The 19,268-nt window shown below is 30.9% G+C and overlaps 1 protein-coding gene across 1 annotated transcript in view; it reads left to right on the forward strand.

The window, feature by feature from the left end:
• Positions 1-19,268, forward strand: part of LOC106690692 (carboxypeptidase N subunit 2) — a gene marked incomplete at its 5' end in the record, with an annotated part of 42,160 nt that overhangs the window by 17,143 nt on the left and 5,749 nt on the right. Inside the window, one exon of the mRNA XM_014436204.2 lies at positions 11,656-11,836. Coding sequence (XP_014291690.1) covers positions 11,656-11,836 — 181 coding nt within the window. The remainder of the gene's footprint in view (positions 1-11,655; positions 11,837-19,268) is intronic.

Here is a 19,268-nt window from a genome sequence, read left to right on the forward strand (position 1 = left end):
ACTTGAAAATCTTGGGAAGGAACCACCCATTGGTGGTACTTCAAACATTAATTTAAATTAGAAGGTCCCGTGGCCATCTTATTTTCAGACGCCTCGGAGGATTATCAGGGATTGTTAAGGATGAAAGATTAAGAATTAATGGGTTAGGATGGTTAAGGAGTTTGGCATGAAAAGACGCATATCTGTTTTGGGTCAAATCTGCAACGAATGGGATGTTAAGGTCTTTGTGAATGAGTTTGTCTGTGACGTAATAAGGAGCATCAAGGATTTTGAGAATAATTTAATGCAAGAGATAAGACATGCGAAAAATAAATAGAGTGAAATTACTTCCCATATGTACAAAACTAAAATATAATACGTTTATATAAACTCATATATATAGAAGTTAGGAAAAAAAAATTATATTGTGTTATAAAAAAAAATGTAATCATAAATAAATACATGAGACAATAAAAATAACAATATATATATACTAAATAAATACACCACTACCAACAACTACAACGGTCTAGTGTATAACAACAATCAAATGTTGAGAAATGGCGATAAACATGAATTAGAATAAACTTACTATACTATCAATAATTTTCGAATAACAAACTAATAATAATTCACTTTATAGATAAGTAAGAAAATATATTAATTCAGATGTTAAGGTTTTGTTTTTTGGTTTTTAATATTTTCATTTGATACCAGATCAATCTGGTGACCCTACATCGTTAATTTAACAGTTACATTTTATGTATGTTAAGGTTCCATTGGTTAAGACATTAAGGTTAATCAATTCTTAACAATTATTCAGCTACCAGATCTCTAAAATTATGATTATTTTATTTATTATCAATAGATTAAATTTAAATATATTAATATATTTTCGTTCATTACATTTATTGTACGTTAAAAAAGCCATGTTATCCCAACAAAAATTTATTCTCCAGGAAAATAGAATTGCATTGGAAAGAATCACATTTGTAAGAAAACTCTAGACAAATTGGATTTCCGATTGCCCAGTGCATTTCAGGAAATGACGAACAGATGGAGAGGATGGAATGGAAAATCGATGTGCGTCCTCCGGGGACCATTACCATGTTTTACCGGTAGGGAGGGGGGGGATAAGGAACACACAAAGGGAGTCCCCACGGCGGTAACTTAAATGTTCAGGGAAAATGTCTTTTTTTCCAATTTTCGACATTTAATTCAATTTCCGACCTTCCCTACTCTTTTGTGAATAATTTCAAACAGATAGAGGAAGAGTTTTTATTCATTCATATGCATTTCAAATAGGTCATATAAAAAGACAACCCATTTCATCTCTCAAGATTACAGCCTTACATAACGTCCTTATATTTCAAAATTTTAAAAAATACATTTTGTATACTTTTTATTTACTATTATTATGACGAATATGAGGAATTTACCTTTAAATTAATTACGATATATAGGTGAAACGAGAGAAATTCCAGAGGTTAATGGTGCCACAAAGCTCAACTCCGTGTGTCCAGATTGGCCTTATTACAGTCATTTATATCAGTCTTTTGTAATGAGTTGGAAGTTTAGACCGTTTGTCTAGTAAGTGCTGTAATAGTTGGAATTGACGTGCAGTTTCCTGTCTTTTCTTGTCAAAATAAATTCATAAAATGGTGATTTCTAGCTGTTCGGAAAAACTTTTGGTTTATGAAAAATAATATCTGAGGGACTATTAGGCGTAGAGATGCCTAACTCAAATTAAAACGAATTGAATGTACTATAAGGTAGTTAATAACGTTTATCTTCTTATGAGCATCTATGTCCATAATATTCACTTATTAAATTCACTAAATATTGATTTCTTGTTATATGGAAAACAATGTTTTTAAAAAAACTAGATATCTCGAAATCTATTGAACGTAAAGAGCTCGTATTTTGGAAAATTTACTCTCCTTTAAAAATATGAAGATTTTTTTAGTGTTGCTTGTAGTTTAAAGGATTTTGAGCCTTAAATGAAAAATGAGCCAGGAATTTAGGTTTTCTCAAATAAAATAAACTTCAAGAGGGGGGGAATCTCAAATACTTCAATATTTGCATTTTAATGGCATTTATTGTATCCATTCTATAGTCTCTAAAAAAATGTAGCCTTCTCTAACTGAAAATAACGCACAATTTTTTTTTTGTTACTTGAAAGAACTCAAAAAATTATTTTTTGTAACTTCTAGAACTCCCTAACTATTAATAATATTTTTTTATTTATTTATTTTTTCAAGAACCCCCTTACTATCCTTAGAAGAGTCATCGATTTTGACTTCTAACTATTTATAGTTTTCATTAAAATAATAATAATTCTTATTATATTTCTATAGCAAACCATTAATGATTTTTTTTTTACATTTTATTAAACTAATACTAAATATATGCTATACTCAGGACAATACCATTTTTAAAAACAGTATCGAGCGTAGATAGAAACATTTAGTTTTTTAACTCTTCAAAATTGTTGAGGTGAAAAACCTTCCAAAATATAATTCAGAACATGACCTATTCTATATTTTTATTTACAAAATTGTTGTTGTTGTTGTTGTCTGGGGCTTTAGGGCGTAAAACCCTGAGGTCATCATCGCCCATGTTTCGCACTTTATAATTCTAATTCACTTTATTTTTATTTTTAAATAATTACAAAAAAAAAATTAAATAATTACTTCTTTTGGTATTTTTTATTACGTAATAACAAATTTTCTGGTTTAAATCTTATTCAAAAGGCCATTCCTTTTTAAGAAAACTAAAACCATTTCCACGTTCTTCTGGTCATCATTCAGAGCATCCGATACACTCGGTCCTACTCCCAATCTACTCAAGTTCGCGGAATAGAAATGACATTCCTCAAATATGTGACTGATCGTAAGTACACTGTTGCAGTATTGACATATCTGATCATTAAGCAGCCACCGCCAAATTTACAAAGTTTCAGAACAATTGTTCCATACTTATGCACCTTTACAATCCTAAAATTAGGTTATTCTTATTAACAAGTTTTATCTATGTTATATGGGTATATTTCTAATTCTTGTAATTATATTTACCACATATTTTTAATGTTTTCAATTTCCCATATTGAAATCTTGCCATCTATATAATCATTGTTTAAAATTGTTTTATAGTAAATTATTCTCAGTATTGGTGCCTTCATGTAATTTTTTTTTCAAGATAAGATTAATGATAATTGGGTTAAATATAAAAAAAATAACATGTTACACAAATCGTGAAACAATCGAGATTATCACTACCAATTAATTATATATCCTTTATTAATATTAGACGCTAATAATATCAGTGATACGAAATAGTCATTATTCTGTAAAGTTAAAATATTTTCCACATTTTTAAGGATTCGTTAACAACTAAGTGATATATACTGTAGATAACGGAAAGATGAAAGCAAAAGAAAATATCAAATGGAAAGCCGACACTAAAAGAGAATAGAACATTATAAGAGTTGAAAGCATCGTTATTTTGATTCCTACCTCTTTGTCCCAGCAGCGATGGAAGAAGATTAAGGGGTGGAAGTAACACTTGGAGGTTCAAATAGGGCGGGAAAGGACACGTGGCCCATCTAAACCCACATTATTGCACATAAAGGAGTGCCCGGCCCAGCACTAGTATGTTATGATCAAACTCATCCCTCCTCACCAAATACAAAGGCCTTAACATTTTCAAGATTGTTTTAAAATCAAAATTGTTTTTTCTTACAAGTGAAAATGTGAGATTGTTAATGATTTCAAAGAATCAATGTTCAAGGTATTTCAGCAGAATTTTTTAAAAAAGATGTACATCTAAGCCGTGTCAGAATATTTAACGAGCATATAACCTATATGTTAAAAAATACCACTTAATTCTACATTGATCTGCCGAGTTTAATCAAAATCGTTAGAATTGTTTTGGAGGAAATTCTAAAAAAATTAATTCGGTTCGTTGATTTTAACGGAAAAAGTTCAATTATCCCAGGTACACATCTGCCCAAAACACATAATTTCAATTTCATACTTAAAATTTACTTTACATTTTTGAACGAGGCTGTTCACTTAAGCAAAAGCAGTGGAATGCAAAAACCCTAAAATCCTTCTAAGCAAAAATGACGCTAAGGGGTAGAGATTAGGCTACGCCCCTTGAAGGAAACTTTACTTTGGAGTTATAAGGGATTTCGCAAGTTAATATAATTATCTGTAAAACCGTTCATTTAATCGTAAATGAGGGGTAAATGGAAGTTGCGCAAACGTTAGCAATAAGTAATGAGAAGGTAAAGCAGTAATGAAAATTCACGTGGAAGGTGACAAAGCAAAACATGCCGAAACTACATCATTTTAAGTTCTTGGGTAAATTTGTATTTGGAGTCCGTGGTGGATTCGTTTTGGGGCCTGAGCTGATATAATTTTACGTTTTTGGGGAAATATATAAGAACAATGTTTTTCCGCCTATCGTAATTACATTTCGTCAGGTTGATATGTTGCGACAGTTCACTATCAAGGCGCAAACATGTGACAGTTAAACGAGGCAGTTAATGCAACTGTTAGTCCACTTGCATTACTTGTACTATTAACGATCACACCAGACCCAGTCCAACAGTAAAACTTTCTTGATAGTTAATGCTGTAATGATAGTAACGATCAAGTAGTACGATAGTTCACTGTCAAAGCATATACATGTGATTGTTATAGTAGCACTTAATTCACTGACTTTACTTGTACTATTAACGACTACGCCTAGCCGAATGCGACATTACTGTAACTATTAAATATTTATACTACTTTTCAAGGCGCTGAGCGGATATTTTTGTTGGAAGAATCGGCAGGACTGCCTTAAGTAGTTAAGTATCCATAACAGAACAATTGACATCTCCAGTTTATATATTATCGGTTTTTCTAAATAAATAACGATTTGAATCTTATATATGAGTAAAATAAATAATTTCTACCAAAAAAGTTATTATTAAAATACTGAATTTTTTTGCATATTTACCGCAACCACCCACACAACCTAGTGAGGATCACGTATAAAATGCTAGCGACTTATAAGGGTTAATTAATTTTTTCATATACAAGTTAATAAAAAAATAATTTCTTTTAAAGTAGCATTAAAATATAACGTTTTATAAATAATTGTGTCTGATACAATGGAGAAAGTAGTTAAAAAAACAGAAAACATTATTTTTAGAATATTTAATCTAACGATTAAAAATTGACTGAAAATTACTAGTAATACAAAAAAACTAATGTCAATGACAAAATGTGAGTACGCTTTGAGCAACTTTCACTTTTTTTATTTTTATTATTCTTTTAAATCCCCCTTTCTAGCCATTTCTGGTAAATGAGGTGTGGAATTAACTCCACCTTCTAGCGTCACTTGTCCTAGAAGCAGTAGTATGCTTCCAGGACAAGTGACGCTTATATATTGACCATTATACTTCTTCCTCCAAGGTCAAACCTACCATCAAACTGGTGGGACCATGGGTGACTTGGAGAATGGGTGACTTGGAGGCGATGAATAATCTTGAAATGACAAGTATTTTATATCAGCAATAAAAAATCATGTTAAAACTAAAGACAAAGATAAGAATTGGCAATCATTAAAAAAAAAACATAATTGCAATCCATTAAAAAATAAAAGGGATACAAGACTCAAGATGTCAAACAAGGGCTCTTGTTAAAGGAGTACAAGACAGAATGGGTTTGGTTTAGACAACAGTTCAAAGGCTTTATACTCAACACAAATGAGATTTAGCTTTATTCTAACTCTCATAAAACTCTTTTCATCAGAAATCAACTCCCCATTTACAAGAATTTAAATTTATTGAGAAGCATCTAATTACACAAATTAGTAAACGAATCAAAGGCGCAATTAAAAATAATCCTCTGTGTGATTCTAAATTTCTCTTGTATATAATCGATATATTACTTAGATATTTTGTATTTTTTGTTTTATTATCCACCTATTATTCTTAAAAAATAACTACCTTAATACCACTTCCCATGGTATTCCAAACATACCAAACTATCTAAATAAAACATTTGAAATTTTGGTCTGTACAGAAAAGTTCTGTACTAAAAGTCATTGTAACCGAATAAACATATCGAGTACGAATAGGTGGGGAAATGGGCTGCCTAAGCAATCTAACGATACAAAAGTCAATGTGAATGTAAATTAATTTTTTTTTTTAGATCAAAATTATTAGTCCTTCCTTGGAAAAAGGTCATTAAAATTAAGACATATTTTTTTGTGCGATGGGAGGATAAATTATATAGAAGATATTGTCGCCAAAATTATTTTAAAAAATGTAAAAAGAATAAATTGTCTTTAATTATAAATAAATTATCATACATTTAATTCTTTATTATTTAAATATATATAGAAACCTAAGTAATAAATAAATAAACTTACTGAAACAAAGCATGTAAAAATACAGGACACCAACCAATGCTAACCATGGGGAGAGGAGAGGGTAAAGATTTGCATTCCGTGGGACCGCCATGATATAAAAGTCATCCCATTGGGCTGTATTAGAACCGGCGCCGCTGCAGTCATGAGGGAGTCAAAGTTGGCGCTCTAAATCTCTTAGCTACAAACGGCCCGTTCGAGCTCTAGTTGATTTTTATCTCGGCCCTTATGCAATAAATGGCGTTTTTCATACTGGCTAGAACTTATCAGTAACCAGTAGAATAATACTATTACAACCCATCGAATGTCTTCGGATCATTAGCAGGTAAGTATAGACAATTTCTTTACCAAAGAAAGGGGGTGTTTTAAGTATATGAATAATAAAATCTATAAATATGATAAATGAAATACACAGGAATAACTTGGCACGAAACCAGATCTATGAGTTATTACTGAGACACTCTACTAAAATATTAATCGTTATTTACTTTTAATCCTTTTACTTCAATCCTCAGGGTTAATGAAACGTAATTGAAGAATTTGAGATGCAATAAATGGGTAATTATAATCTGACTGCACACACCTTGCCGGCGTATAATTAAAAGTGACTTTAAAATGATTGGATAAGCAGCCAAATTCCTTGTTATAAGACATAAATGGTATAGTCAATAATAAAATGCCCAAATACCATCCATAAATAGCAGGATGATATTGGACCTAATGGATCACTTAATGAAGATGCATGGTGAAACCTGTAACTGTTACAGGCAGAACCGAGTGTCGAAGATGATCCTACAAGAACTAGTTACTCAGTTATATAACTGACATGGCAAACCTATTATCCACCTTGGCCTTAACAGCTATTTGTCTCTGTCAGCCTCGGGATCGATTAAGCAGCATCATCTGCCATACTACAATCCACTAAAACACTCCACATAAACATCATCTTATTAATTTGTTTAATTTTATCTATTTATATATGTTGTTTTTAATCTTGTATTTTATTATTTATGTGTAAATATGGAACTTTTTACTTTAATATGAATTAAAGATGATAATCATTCATTCCTATTCGACTCCTTTTGTTTTTATTGTGAAATACAGTGAAAACCACGAATATGAATAAATTAAGAGTTCAGATGAATAAATACAAATAAAAATAAAATTGGTAAACAAATTTAAATCCAGTTTTACAGATATTCTATTGTGAATGTTTGATAGACAATCGTAGAACGACAGTAGTTAAACGAAGTAGTAATTTATCATGCTGGGCAAATATTCTTTTTTTTTTATTATTTTAAGACAGCGACCACTTATGGGTATATAAGTCTAGACTCTTAGGCTGTACACTCAACCACACACTGAACAGTGGCAAGGGCCCGGATTCATGGCCACTATTATATTGAAATTTATAACTATTGCAACATGGGAACCTTTTGTAAAATTTGATTAAATTGTATAGTAAATTTTGGAGTGATTGAAAAACTCAAAACGTTTATCAACAGTCTTCTTATTGTCCTGTAGAATGGAATGGAGTTCAGCTAGTAAATAATGAAAATATTTGAGGGAGTTGCATGCTAGGCAGTCAGTTAAAATGCGTTTAACCGCAAGTCTGCCATACAGGCGAAGAATCGCGGGCCAAAAGATAACTGTGAGTCAGGCGTGTATTAAAACGCGTCAAAATCACCTGTCTGCACAGGATCCAGAAAAAAGACAATGAAATACCGTTTCTAGTTGCGGAATTTATTGAGTATTTTAAGTACTTAATTCAGCAGGTTCGTTGAGAAAATATTTCTTCAAATATTCTAACATTGAATCTGTACATATTTAAATATACTGGAATATGGATATATAATATATAACGTACACAACCAATCTCATTAAACTGGCCACCCTTCATTTGGTGAGGTCTCTTACAGATGAGCATGGATGTTCACAACATTCACCTACTTGTTCCAGTTGGTCAAAAAACATTACTTTCATTCAAAATAACTCCAGATTATTCCCGAGTTCAACTTTATAAATATACTCCAGCTTTGTGAACAATGGGTACTTTTTTTGTAGGTACAGAGGTTGGATGATGTTCCAGGAAACATAAGAGGAAAAATAGAAGGTTACGAAGGGAATCTTCAGTAGCTCTCTTAAAAAAATTATAACAAAAATATCATTTTTATTATTGGAAAAATTCCTTAATACGTAGTTAATTAATAGGTAACATTGTTGCGGATCTAAGATTTTTAACACCATTGGCACAGACTAATTCGAGGAAAAATTCAATAAATTATAGATTTTTTAAAAATTTTACTTATGTATTTAACTAATCTATTAATACTTACCTAAATATGAAATGAGAAGGCCCAAAAGTCTCATCTCATATTAAGCTCGAAATCAGAAAGAAGAGGGCCTATTTCCTTCAACTAATATTAGTTAAAAGGAAATTCTAGACTGCAAGCAAGTAGTTCACCTCTAAGGCTGAGCACTTCGTTTAAAATATGGATGACCGTTGCCTTTAGCTACAGAATAAGTAATAATAGCTCCAGTACAAGGAGCTCCTGGCATTATTCTAAGCTGAAAGAGCCAGTAGATCTCAGAGGCAATGCTCAAGGGTAATATAACATTCCATATAACTGTCAAGCAGCAGCTTGAGTAAGTAAGACAAGGAAATACTGACAATACCATCACGACATTGTTCCAGTAACAATTTCAAACTGGTGTTTTAATAACAATATAATAAAATATTTATTTTCAATATATGTATAAATGAAAAAAAAAAACTGATTGTTATTCCCTAACGAGAAAAAAATATATCAGTCCACGTCAAATCCCATCAAGCTGCCTTTGAATAAATTTAGTAGAACCTGTAATGTGGTTTGACTTGAATAATTTCGAATTCCGGTCACGTAGTTTTCGAAATTCAAAACTAATTCCAAACACACTAAAGGAAAAGCTATGGATACCACCTTTTTTCTTTAAAAAAATTATTTATTGATTTATTTTAGTCAAAGTAAGCTATAAACAAAATATTTATATGGAAAATACACAATAAAGAAGTCAGTAAATAGCACTATCACAAGTGTGTAAAATGTGTAATATAATGTAATAAAATAAATGAAATACTTCATCATGTTTTACGAATTCCAAAATTCCCAATATTTAATTATTTTAGGATAAGAATTTTTCAAGAAATAGAAAATGTTAATCGGATTTTTAGTTTGAAACCACAAACGATAGATGATATGAAGAAGTTGTATTATTTCCTAGTTTGATGTTTCAAATTATAGAGACTTGTGAGCGTAATTTCATTCAAAAATTTTCCTATTATAAGGAAACCAATAAATTATAAGTCGTTATAAAATTACTTAAGCTTTAGTTATTTAATTTGTTATAGTTTTAGTGATTGAATATTTATAATACTCCAATTTGACATCGTTGTTAATTTAAAATTTTAACTCTGATTTTAATGAATAGCTTTTAATATTTTTGTTCATTTTTAGTCAATTTATATTATTATCAGTCAATTATTATTTAAAATTAAGAATTTATCATAAAAAAAAAAAAAATCCGTTTAAGAGTCATATGAAAGAAGATAATATTTATAAAAGATTTTACGATAAATTTCCTCTTAAGTCCTTCCTTATTCCAATCTTTTATTAGTAATCTAAATGGTAATCATAACTAAAGATATGCCAAGAAAGGTTTATAGATAAATAAATTGGCCACATAAAATTAAAACACATTAAAATATCTTCATAATACAGAAAAGTTACTATAAAGAAAAGCTACAATGTCGATTTACTTTCATTTGAAAATGAAATTTCATAAAATAAATGTTTTAACAGTTATGAAATCAATAACTTCATTGAAACGTATCTAATATTATTTAATAATTAAAAAAAATTAAAATCTGTACCGCTACAACCCACGCAGGGTTAGGGGTTCAGTACTTTGTAAGGAAGTACTGTTACTAGACCAACGGTTGTGCAAGGAGGGTATTTGGTCAGAATCACGCTCGACCGCCAGATTTTTACCCAATTTAGGAGGCTGGGAGGACCTCAGGAAGGCTTCAGAATCCACAGGAGTTGACTCACGGCTACAGTGTAACAGAAAACCATTTTCTGCCCAGCCGGATTCGAACTCAGGTCCTTGGAGTTAATAGCCACGCGCCTTACCCCGCGGCTACCGCGCTCTCTTATTTAATAGTACTTGTAAAAAATAATCGACCTCTGACAAGCGCTACATACTCCATTTCGCATTACAAATTATCCGACTTATACAAAGAAAGGCGTTATAGTCCGAGACCCAGTCCAAAAAAATCGACATTCTCTGATAAAATTTTGATAGTACTTTTTTGAATCTTTATTGCATGTCCAATAAAGAAAAGGCTCTGCTAATCAGACCACACTGTCAAACATCGTCTGACTGAAAACGTTTTTAAAAAAATAATTTTTCATTCGGACCTCCATATCGTTAAAACTAACTAAAATATTTTAGGACCTATTAGCAAAAACCTAATAGGACATCATTTAAAGTAAAGTGAATTTTCTAAACTATGAGCCCTAATAAAGCTGTTTACCTTCAATTCTTTCCGAGATAATATTTTGTAAAAACTAACATTTCATAACAGAAAATCAGTAGTTAGTGAATTTAATTTGGGAAATTTATATCTCAGAAATCATTAGATGTGCAGATGTCAAATAGCGCTCAAATTAAAACTAGTTTAATGTGCTATAAAGTAGTTTATAGGCTCTAGGGCTATGAAGTCCGATCGTAAGACTATAAAAGATAGTTAAAACTTTGTTTAAATGATTGTTAATTATAATGTTTGTCTTCAACTTGCAGTTACTTAACATAACTTTATATCAAGGTTAGTTTCATAGGAAACCAAATATTTTTCAATAATTTATAAAATTAGCATAAAACGGTTTATGGCAAAAACTTTAATCCATGAAAAATTTCATTTACCATGTTTTACGAGCGAATGCTTCAAATCTATGAAAATTTTAATTATTAGAATGTCTTAAATTGTTTAATAATAATAATTTTATATAATTTTTTTTTTAATTAGAACTTGTGAATGGGAAGATATAATTTTCAATATATAACTGAGGCGCTTACATTCAAGTACGACCGATTTCCACTTGAGTCACTCAATATTTATTCCATGTCGATTCCGAGAAGTTAAACATTTAATGGTGAAAAATAAATAAAAACATTTAAATGTGGAATAATACATTTTTATTTCTGTGTGTGCAGAAAATTTGCAGTACCTGAGACTCGGAGACAACAATCTCCACACCATCCCTAGCGACGCCCTGCGAAGGCTGCACCGACTGCGTCACCTAGATTTGAGATCTAACAACATTTCGGTCATTGCTGAAGACGCTTTCACAGGATTTGGCGACTCCATTACCTTCCTCAACCTCCAGAAAAATGAGTAAGTAGCTCCTCCGTAATGATAAACTTGATTTTATAATAATTTTAACTTAGTAAATTAAGTCCAATGAGCCAAGAAAACGTTTATCGGACAACAGGTTCCCAAACTATTAATACTAACTAATTTTCTGATAAATTCAGCGGACATTTCAAAATGGCTACAAATCCTCAATAAAATATTAACTTTTCACTGAAGGTCTGATCTTGTATTAATTGTTTATTATTTTTTTTTAACAAACGATCTTATGCAATCTTTTGTGCAGTTTCAAGGTTTTCTTAATCTAAAATTTTTTTTTGGCCCCGGAAAAATATTTTTTTTTATCCTAGTTAACATGTTTCCAAGAGCTCCTAAACAAATCATAAATGAAAAATTTTAAAAAAAAAAATTTACGATATAAAAAAATTAGTGCGATGCGCATATCACACAATTTTCACTTGGCACTCTAGGTAGGTCCCAATATTTTATGTAGTACACTAGTGTTAAATTTGACACTAATTTTGTAACTTTCGGGAAAAAAGGCTAGAGAAGGGGAAAAGTATGTAAAAAAAAAATGTTGTTATCTATAGGTGGAAATAATAAATACTACCTAGGATACAACAGTTTAACAAAAGGGAACGAACCCTGTATGTAATTGGAAAAGATGGGGTGGACTATCTTTTCTTTTCTGTCCTTTATTTATTCATTAAATTCTCTGATACATTGTATTTATCTATGTCTTATTATTGCTAACTATGAGAACCGTTTATTGTTTTCAAAACAAAAAAAAAGCTATTTTAGAGGTAGATTTTAAAATATTCGTTATTCAAGTCCTGTGAGGCTATTTCAATGAGGATAAATCCAAGTTGACATTAAGACCATCAAAGTCCGCATTGACATGACGAGTCTAATCAAAATTCTTAAAGTTGTTTTAAATAAGATCGAAAAAATGCGAAAAATCGATAAAGTGGCACTTTCGTTTAATTGATTTTATCGAGAAAAAAAATACTATCATATCCCAGGCATATACCCGCCTTAATTATATAATTTCAATTTCAAAAGACTTTTTATTTTCAACCCATTCGAGACAGTACATATTTTTAGAGACCGTCCAGAAGCCCCAGGAGCTATTGTTTTTTGCTTTATATTGGCCATTTTCGATTAAAAAACAAAACATGTTTGCAATAGAAATCAGTCGCTTTGTACAAATAAGATGATTGAACGCCGAGTGTGCAGGAAACTCCTCTGAATGTTTTTACACCAGTTGTGCAATACAAAATAAAATAAAAACACGTTATTAAATTGAACAACATTAATTACAAAAATAGTCGGGTAACATGAAATCCTTATTTTATATTCAGTAATGAAGAAAAGAATATAATTATAGATAAAATAAAAATAAAAGAATATTAACATATATTTTTAAGATACAATACAAGATAATGAATTTTTCTGGAAGGATGACCCTTACTTTTGTTGTACAGAATGATAACCCTTGAAACAATTCAAACATAACCCAACATGAAACCAACATTTTATTTTTACTCATTTCTAGGATTATTTTTGTTTTAAACCAGTCTTGTTCTAACGGCCACTTCTTCCATACTGACTGATAATTGCAATTCACGATCATTGCACACACGGTGTGCCATTGGTCTCGAATGGGTTAAGCAGGGCTATTCGTGGACACACGTACCAGTTAGCTAATCTACGGATTTAGGGGACCTGCTAACGTATTATCGTCGAAAATTTGAATTTGAAATTATGCAATACTTTTTCTTACTGTTTATTCCATATTTAGATAAGTAAAATTAAAATTTTCGTTCCGGCCTTATCTGACCTGTATCAGCATCGACTCAGTCCATAATCCTTAATTATGGCTCTCGTATTCCAAAACGGAAAATATTTTAATTTAGTCAAAAGTAAAACGGGTTTTCCTTATCCCTGAAAAATTTGAAGAAATGTTGGTAATAACATTTTAGCAGGAACCTGTTCATTTGTGTTACTTCTTTTAATATTCCTCCTATTTATTCCTATTTAGCAACCCAAAGTAAAGTTTACTAAATTCCAATATTAATGGAGTTATGTTATTTTTTTTTATCGAGTTATATTAATAAATATTTAGTGGATAATAATAATAATTAAATTAGTTTAAAAAAAAGGATAATTTATAGGTCACTTGTACTAGTCTATGAGCTAATATCCTGAGTTTAAAAAATCATTTATATATTTTTTCAGCGATGTTTTATTAATAAAAGGATTGAACATATTTTCATAGTGATATATTATTAATTAAAAGGCTGAATTGCAAAATATATAGAGCTCCACTCTTCATTTATTTTTAAATGATTAATGTAGACAAAATATAAACATTTTTCACCAAGTATCGACTATAGTTCACCCGCCAGTAGGGGATATCGAAAAGTAGTTTGTTTATTTATTATTTTTAACCTCTTTTTGGACAAACACAATGTTTTATGATGAAAAATTAACACCACTATAAATTTTCCATTAACTCTATTCAGTTATAAAATATGAATTGACTTGGCAATCCTTTAGATACAGAGTAAACTATTAGGAACAGGGTAGATTTTACTATTTGATACCGGGTATTACAAATTTTTTATAGTTTCCCTTAAATCATTTTCGTCACGCAATGTCGCATGGAATATATTTTTTCCTGGAATCACATTAAAATACCAGCTCCCTAAAGAATTTATTTCTTCTTTACATCGCTCAGGGTATAGTTATTATTTGAAACTATAGTGTCTGAAATGATAAATGACACGAGCCCATGGCTATGCCCTTGCGCTTTTCCTAATCAATGAGTAGATGAAATAAAACAATATCAAAACCAAAACTAAATAAACATATCAAACCGTTAAAGTGCTATACGGCCAATTCCTGTCAAACTTGTCCTATTGTTCAATAATCTTTATTGGATGAATAGAGTAACATAACTGGCAATGATTGTAAAATTTTCATAGTCAAAAGAGGGAGCAAACATTCGAAGTAAATATTTGCCAATATTTTATTGGCCTAGGCTGGGCACGAATGCGATATTTCCTTAAAAGGTTGTTAAGAAACAGAACTCCCTAACCAATGGTCCCACATAACCTGCATAAATAACCTTAGATAGATAAATAGTTTTATGAACATGTTTATTATTTATTTTATATCCATTCCATTTTGATCTTGCATCAAATTTACTAGACGTATTTTTATGTGAATACAGTTGTAAAAAGCAATAAATGAGTAAAATTTTATATCTACAAGTACTCTATACTTATTGATAAGGTAAAATTTTATCCCAAAAATATCCTGATATCATAACTAGAAAGTGTTTAAGCTTTTTCTAATTCTCAGCTTGGAATCTTATGTGATACACATTTTGAACTCAAAATCAGTTATAACACAAGGGATTCTCTTTAAAATTAGTTCACTCGTATAATTAGACTACGAAAGATAAACTAGAATGCCACTAATGATTACGAGTCGAATGACTACATTCGAACGCCACGGGCTTACTTAATTTGTAGTCTTAGTATAAACTTTTATCCTTCCACTTTGAAACAAGGCCATGAAATCCTTTCTTAATTTTTTTTTTTCAAGTTTGAAAGTTTGAACTGGTTTTGAATTTAAATACGTTTTGACATACAAAAAAAAAAACATAATCTGGTTGGGTGCACGCAATCGTAAAATTTTATTTACAATAAAAATTCGTTATTCGGGGTTCCGCAAGGTGAAAATAACGAATATCAATATTGTTCCTGCCAAGAATACAACAATTTAACAAAATCGTCCACACATTAATACGATTAGAATAGATCGGTTGTCTTAGTTCTTTCTGATTCGTACTCCTGTCTCTATTTTGCCTTTGTTCTCTTTTATTTATTGGTTAATTTTTTTTTTTTATTCAATACTTTATTTATTGATAGATATTACAATCTGCCACAACGTTGTGGGCAATTGGTAATAGTGATCACTGATCACATTCATACTAAAATAAAATAACATAAGAATAAACCTAAATAAATAAATTTAAAAAAAAAAAACTACATAATAATAAATAAAATCCCTCTCAAAATACATACAAATAGAAGGATAAAGAAAATAAATATAGTCAAACTATGCACAAGAAAAAATAAATAAAATAATCTCTAGTCACATTTACTCTCTTAAATACAGTATTTACACAATTGACCTGAGAATCCCTGAGCTCACTCTATCCCCCACGTCTGAGGGGTAGAGCAGAGCTCTTCAAGATCTCAGCGCATCCCTCCCAACACGTCACTGGTAAATATAATTCTTTAATATTTGGTATTTATCCACTGTTGTATATTATTACTAACAATGTGAACTGGTATATTTATTTCAAATAAGCTAAATGAAAGGTACTTCATAAGAGGATTTTTTTTAATTGGTCATTTAAGCCCTGTCAGAGTGCTTCGATGAGGATAAGATCTACCTTAAACATTGATTTACTTAGTTTAATAAAAATAGTTAGAGCCGTTTTTGAGAAAATCCTAAAAAAGTGTAAAATCTATTCTCTAAGAGGCATTTCCGGTAGGTCGATTTTAACGAAAACGTTACAGTAACTTCCCAGGCATAAACCTGCCCTAAACATGTAACTTCAGTTCCGTAACACAGACCACTTCGGGGGACTTAGTTATTTGGACTGAGGGGACCTCAAACTAAGTAATACGAACGAGGAGAAGATGGTTGGGTTGCGGTCAAAATGAAACACAAATAAGTTGGTGTAACTTATTTAATTGTGCCAACGTTTCGGCTAGAGTTTCAAGCCTTCGTCAGGGCTAAGAGCCTCCCTTCTTTCTTACCTCCCCTTCTTTTCTCAATTTTCCTTACCCACGTTATTAGTTATGTTCGCCATATATTATTATTGTTGTTTTCAAAATATTTTGTTTTTCTTCTATTAATTTCTTTTGTTAAACTTTACTCATATTTTGCCTCTTTATCAATGATTATGGTTACATATATTTTCTTTTTTATTTCAATATTAAAGTTTTTAAATTAATAATAACTAATATATTCATACTTCTTTGCATTATATAACTTCATTTTTATTTTATTTCCTTAATTATGTTATTTTACCTTCTTTTTCAATTACCTATGTATACATTTTATTTTCCACTTCTCTCATCACTTCACTTTACTAATTGAATTCCGTAAAATTATTCACTTTATGTCATTCTGTTTATATTTTATTTTCTATATTCATTGGTTCTTATCTTGTTTTGTTCTTAGCCCTGATGAAGGCTTGAAACTGGCACAATTAAATAAGCTACCTCAACTTATTTGTGTTTCATTTTGACCGCATCCCCAACCATCTTCTCCTCGTACGTCATCCACGGTCAACTATCTCACATAATTGAGTAATTCGAAATTCGGAATACTTCCCCTTACTATATGTTGAAAAAGTATTGATGTCCATGGATAATGATACGGATCCAAATCAAAACTAAACTCATTAGAAAACGAACATATGAGTTTAAGGATGGAACTTTAATTTATTTGTTACTTTTATGAGGATGAAACATAGAACAGGAATACGAATCTGTGAAGCTGTGATATTTTAGTTACCTTGGTTCATCATATTAGATTCAGGGGCAGATTGGATACCTGATTCGCCCAATTTATTCAAATACTTTTAAAATGCTAACAAGAGAGAATTGTTTTATTGGGCAACGCTGCCCAAATACATCGGGTTGCTAGAGCACACAGCTTATTTATCTATCCATGATTGGATGGATAAATATTCCTGATTGAATTTCTCAAAAAAACACGCTCTCTATTCTACTCTCACATACTTCCCTTCTCTAGTGTTCCGCAATACACGTTCAATCCGTTGAAAATGCGATGTACATTAAACGAAATTGTCAATAAATATAAATATAGAAATAAAAATAAAACAGGTTCAGATGAATTTTATATGATTAGGGAATAAATAAAAATAAAATAGTAGAAATTCAGTTCCAAAGAAAATTCGAGTTGAAGAAAAAGAGGATGAAGTTAAAAAATCTCTAACCTTCGTCATCGTATTGAGCGGGTTGAGTCTGGAATTACAAAAAATCTCAACCCCCTCTTCCCCGCTCCGACCCCTGGCCATATATTTTTTCCGAACCGTCATCCCTGACAAAGAACTAGATCTATTCCTCGCTACAGTAGAAATTTCACTTGCTCATTTCAGAGAGATACGAAAATTCTGATCAGAACTCCAGAAGGAAAGACTTTTTCACTTTCTTAATTATTAAGTACAACATCAAAATTTCTTTTTCGGTATTAAGAAATCACAGTAACATCTTTTACTGTGAGTTTTCCTTGAAATTAAAATTTGAGAAATACCTGTTGAGGATGGAAAAGCGATCATACCTGCGTCAATAAATGACCGCTGACCTTTATGATATAAAGGTATAGAGGACTTGGATGCTCCTTCACAATAGCTAAAAGTCGCACAGCCCTTTCAGTTCGTTCCAGCTCACCGACTACTTCTACAATACCTGTAAAACCCTTGGATTGGATATTGTGCATAATATATAAATCAATTAATAAACAATTCAGATATTATTATAAACAATAACGATATCGGGACAACGGTTAATCGAAAAACTCCTGATTATAGCAATTCGACAATACGTGGGCCTGTCTTTTTTTAAATTTTTTTTTTATTTATTTTTTTTTAACCAAGGGAGGTGGAAAGCCCCGTACCTATCTGTGTGAGGGATTTTTGCTTGCTAAAACCACCACTATATGTACCACTACACACATTTACCACCGTCCACGGAACCACCATTAGGCATTACATTGTACGTATGTGTGTGTGTGTGTGTGTGAACTGTCTAGTTAAAAAACGAAAAATCGTTCACAACATAACAAATTTAGTACAGGAACGTTACAGAATGTTACAGCAACTTGTTTATTATAATCGACTAACCGGATTTTCAAAGAGATTTGATTCAAAAGAAATCAAAACATTCAATGAAATTATTTAAAACATAAAACAATAGACTGAAATCCCAAGTTTCATGAAATACTAATACTAATTAGATAGTACCTAAGCAAAAAAAAATAAAATAAAAATTAGTGCGGAAATAAATAATAACACAATACCAATACAAATTTAATTTGATTGTTCACAAATTGAGGTATAGCTATGAGAAAGTCAATTGTTACATCCTTGAAGTGCTGTCTCGTTCCAACCGGTAACCGCCTCATCCCATATTCATTCCCCTTGTAAACAAAAACGTATTTTTCTCTTTACGATCGCTGAATTCATGCGATAATTTCGCGGAATGTCTCATTGGTTTCAGTGAAGGTTCTGCAAGTGCCTATAAGGTCACATTTAAAAAAAGTATCGTTAACTCATATTTTCCTTATTATTCAATTGGTGGATTTAAAACCTAATTACAGTAAATTCTATATTCAAAAAACCACAAAA

This window comes from Halyomorpha halys, unplaced genomic scaffold, assembly GCF_000696795.3.
Source record: "Halyomorpha halys isolate HHAL.00 unplaced genomic scaffold, Hhal_1.1 Scaffold1826.1, whole genome shotgun sequence".
Taxonomy (NCBI): domain Eukaryota; kingdom Metazoa; phylum Arthropoda; class Insecta; order Hemiptera; family Pentatomidae; genus Halyomorpha; species Halyomorpha halys.